The 5,000-nt window shown below is 43.0% G+C and overlaps 1 protein-coding gene across 1 annotated transcript in view; it reads left to right on the forward strand.

The window, feature by feature from the left end:
* Window positions 1-5,000, forward strand: part of LOC106820820 (cardioacceleratory peptide receptor-like) — a 63,054-nt gene that overhangs the window by 39,467 nt on the left and 18,587 nt on the right. Inside the window, 3 exon segments of the mRNA XM_014825390.1 lie at window positions 1,374-1,467; window positions 4,398-4,644; window positions 4,647-4,712. Of these exon segments, the coding sequence (XP_014680876.1) occupies window positions 1,374-1,467; window positions 4,398-4,644; window positions 4,647-4,712 (407 nt within the window).

Here is a 5,000-nt window from a genome sequence, read left to right on the forward strand (position 1 = left end):
GGATGGGATGGGATGGGATGGGATGGGATGCATGGATGGATGCATGGATAGATAGATAGTTAGATTTTTTTGGGGTATTTTCCTTTCAACCAAGCGGTCACCAACTGAGTAACGCCACTGATTTCCCCGGGCAACGCCGGGTATTCCGCTAGTCTGTTATAAAGCTATGCATCGATGTGGGATCTATGATCTACTACGCGCCCCGTGTTTACATTGTCGCGCACCGCACTATGCAGCCGTGTCTGTATAGTATGCTTCGAAAAACGCGGATTGCTGCATCGTGTAGATACAGAACTCGAGTTTTTTCTCGTGTAGACACTTCATACGCGTTAAGTACGTGGCCGCCCTTCCTGTGAATTCACAACCTGATAGACTCACGGACACACGTCAATTAATACATGCACATTGCATATTAGCCCATGAAACAGACTGTTGAATTATTAAACTCGTATATGCCTCACCATGCATTTATTTATACATTTCATGAACATTTTTAACGCATTTTAATTATTTAAGATGGTTTCTGAGTTGCGTTAATGACAATTATGCAATATGGTATCAAAATATTTCTTGAATTCAGCTTTGTAGTGTAGTTATGAGAAGGTTTTATGCCTCTAATTAAGTTGACATGCGGAGTAAATTTTGATAACAATGTCTTAATACTGCAAGACAGAGCTAGCAAAATAGCGGGCGGATCAGTTCGTTAAGCGATTCTCTTGGAGGCAAGTGCCTCCAGAACGGCCACAAATAACAAATCTATTTCTGGACCGACAATTCCATTAAAATAATTACCCTGGATACACGAGGTTTAGCAAAACAATACTGGTTTAATAAAACAATTAAAGACCTGCATGCTAGATATGTCTTTAGTGAAAAACTATCAATGTTTGATTGAGTACTGCTGTCCATGCCGCGATTTCTGGCAGAAATTGTATTACAATGTATCACACTCTGCAATGGCAAGGGCCTACGGATGCCCGTTCATTACACGGTCTAGTTGCATTTCGCGGTTGTCGTGCCTTATAAAGTGCTTCCTGAATAACATGGTCCCCGAATATTTAACAGTAAGCACGAATTACACGGTCCACCTGCCCCATATCGTGCACTATATGTTCCTCCCTTCTCTTTCTCTCTCTCTCTCGCTCTCTCTCTCTCTCTCTCTCTCTCTCTCTCTCGCTGCATTAGAATGTTTAGTTGCCGTGCAACGCGTCGCCGTGACGCGACAATAATTATTATTGTGGCATGGCTTTTAGCACAGCTCTGATGTGTCCTGACTGCGACAGGTGCTTGTGAAAATAATAAGATTCTGCGATCTCTAGCGCAATGATTGACGCGTGACTACACACATTTGTTTCGTGCGTTTACATTTTCAGATTTTAGTGACGTACTCGTCGACGTATGTGTTAGTGGCGCTGAGCATAGACCGCTACGACGCCATCTGCCGGCCGATGAATTTCACAACATGCCGTGAGTGTTTAATCTTCCGGCGCAGCGCAGCGGCGATATACTGTCGAGCATTGGCGCATATCAGAATGATAACAGCTGTCATTGCTTGCTACCGTTCTGGAATCGCATATTTTTACCGCCAATGAAACAGATAGGAGCCGTTGGCTAACGGTGATTGTTTGACTAAAAAGTATCGAGATAAAATATCCCCCAGGTATAGCCGATATACGTACCGTTATAGCACTCCGAACTACCCAACGTACTAGAAAAAGATCCTTACAGTGAAGGACTAACAACGATCGTTGTCTTGTGAATTTCACAACCGCATAAAGCTGCTATTCCAAGCACACGTACAACTGCATATCAACCAGCTTAGAAAGAAAATGCGGTCAGTCTGGGCCATCGGCGATCACTGGTATGCCCGCCAATTCTAATAATATATAATAAATAACTAAATAATATTTTTCAATTTAAGAAAGTAGAATATTTATCTGGCAAGGGGTACTAGCAGTCTAGCATGTAAGCTTCGTCTTGAGCGATTAGAGATTTTAAACGGCTCGTTAGTGTGCTACAGTTCTATACGTTGCATCGCACACAGCACAAATATCCGGAATATAGCTTCTCTTGATTGATCCGCAGCATTAGCGGCGGCAGGCGACATTTTATTTTCGTAAATCTCCAGCGTTAAGACAATGAGGACATGAAAAACAGCAAGAATTAATTAGGCAGTGTATTGAATTAGCATAGTATTGTATTATTGTTGGTTGCCGTTTATAGGCACGGGTTTTTAACGGGTTGTGGTTAGGGAGGGATATGACCGGAAAGGAATGCGACTCGGAGTGAATTGTAGTTGGCAGCTGGGAACGGAGGCGGTACAGTGAGGTTGTCATTGACGACAGAGCTGCGGATGCATAGCCTTCGTCGCTGACGCATCAAAGGATATGCCGATAGACAAGCGTAAGTAAGATATATGTGGCCGGCAAAATTATGCACGCAAAAGTTGTCTCTTAAACTCCTCGGGAAATTCGCAAATTACTACCGGACGCAAACTGAAGCCGCCAGAGGAAATGAGTTTAGCACAAGTGAATTAGTTTCAACGAAGCGGTCAGAGATAAAGTAACAACGTGGACTTTGCGCATGATGTATACGAACTGCAGCTCGAGTCGTCTCTAATGTATGTCTTTTGGGTTCCTTCGGGGAACCCACAAAGTGCTATAGAATGAAATTATGGCTAGTCTTCCAGGGCATGAATGAGGGTGAGTTTCTATTTCCACCGCATCAAATTCACAACAGCGTTTTTAAACAAAACACACGTGTAGCAAAAGCCTAGCGCAGACCTGCGACTTTTTCATGCAACTCGACAGAGATTCTAGTGAATTCTAGATCTAGTGAAATTGCTGTGAAATTTCTACGTCTACGTGAACGTGCAACTGCAACGCGTAGCGATTCTGGTCGCTTGCGACGAGTTGCAAGAAATCAAACTGTTTTGATTTTGAGCGACTCGTCGCTCCCAAATTGCTTTAGCATTGCTTCGAAATCGCATGTGTGCGCACACGCGGCTACACATCGACCGATCGCTTGTGGTTGCAGGTTGCAGCGACGAGCAACCAAAAATCGCAGGTCTGCGGTAGGCTTTAGATACTATTTTATTGTTTAATTATTAATTAATAATTGGATTAATTATATATCAGACTTTATATATAATATAATTAGAGTCATTAATAAGTTTAAGGATACAGTCAAGGTTACTGTTAGGTACCTCTGTCAAGGTTACTGCCAGGTACCTCTGTCAAGGTTACTGTCAGGGACCTCTGTCAATTAAGATATTAGCACTTTTCTACATTTCACAATGATTTAACGGCTGTGTTTAGAATATGCGTATGCGGGGATTTTGAACTGTTTGGGAGGGGCCCATGGGCGCCATCCATCAAATAAAATGGGTATTGAAATTTCGACCGAAAATCACCTACCAACCCCGAATGTTTCCCGTATTACGTATTCTATTGAAAAATTCGCACCATCTATTTAGATTCCGCACATGGATTCGCTCTGTAGATTCCAAATAGAAAGTTGTTTTATAGGCCCAAGACTGTAAATTGATTTTACGTCCCGTAGAGGAGGGTTCTCTCTCAATTACATACAACCAAGTACTTTCTCTCTCGACTCCATGCATTGTGCCTTTCTTTAGGCCATATATACAAGACGTCGGCATCCGACCGAATTCTAAATAGGAAGTTTCCCGTATTCCACTCATGTTCACACGCTGAGATGGCTTTTTTAAACAGCATCACTGTAAGTCGCAGAGGGTCTCCCATGTAGACTTCCGTCTGCGTATATACAGAGTTGCGACATGACGAGTCAATGAAGTTCTGGTTACGCGACGCATGGAAGCCTTTTTACCTCCGCAGGGGTTGGCAGGAGGTTATGTTTTCATCGACGTGCGTTTGTTGGTTTGTGGGTTTCTTTGTGTACAGCCTAACTGAAAAAGTTATAGACCGATTGTCATAAAATTTTCAGGATAGGTCAGAAATGGGCTAACTTAGAACTGATTAGATTTTGGTGGTGATTCGGATCCAATTAATTAATTAATTAATTAATTAATAACATTTTCAGGATAGGTCAGAAATGGAGTAACTTAGAATTGGTTACATATTGGTGGTGATCCGGATCCAATTAATTAATTAATTAATTAAATTTTCAGGATACGTCAGAAATCGGGCAACTTAGAATTGATTACATTTTGGTCGTCATCTGGATCCAATTAATTATTTTAATTAATTAATTAATTAATAAAAAATTTCACAGTGACAGAATTGAGCTGCCTTGTTGCATATACTTTCCCGGTAAAGGGACATTTAATAGAGTAGTGTACCTGGTGTTAGATTGAGCTCGCTTCACCTATTATTACCGCTGCATATGAATGATACTTGGCGACATCGATATTACCGCAGGCCGACGAGCGAGGATCCTCATTGTCGTCGCCTGGCTGCTGAGCGCCCTGTTCGCAACGCCGGCGCTCTTCTTCTACTACATAAAAGAGCTGCCGGAGCAGCAGACGACGCAGTGCTGGATTGACCTGGGATTCATTGTCAACTGGCGCGCCTACGTGACGCTGGCGGCGTTGACGATATTCATCATTCCCGCCATCATCATCATCGCCTGCTACGTGATCATCATCGCGACGATCTGGAGCAAGAGTCGCTTTCTGATCACGCAGCCCGCGCCACCGTCCTTTTCGCTGCGAAACCTCAACCGGACAAACGGCGGTAGGTCATTGCACGCTGCTGCCTGTGTTGACTGTCCCGGGACCTGCTTCGTGGCACCCAAGGCTCAGTCACACATTCAGGATTTTTACTGCCGTCCTTGATAGGACCATTCCCGATTAAAATTGTCAAAGTCTGATCAGATCCTGTGATTCGTGGCGAGAAGATCAAACTTTATTAAAAATTTGTTAAATATTTATTTATCACGACAACAATCAGATATTGTTCAGGAAGCATCTCGATTCAACGTTTCCAGCCGAATTCGTCCCGATTCTCCAGTTCTCATCGATT

The sequence above is a fragment of the Priapulus caudatus genome, unplaced genomic scaffold (assembly GCF_000485595.1).
Source record: "Priapulus caudatus unplaced genomic scaffold, Priapulus_caudatus-5.0.1 Scaffold49, whole genome shotgun sequence".
NCBI lineage: Eukaryota > Metazoa > Priapulida > Priapulimorpha > Priapulimorphida > Priapulidae > Priapulus > Priapulus caudatus.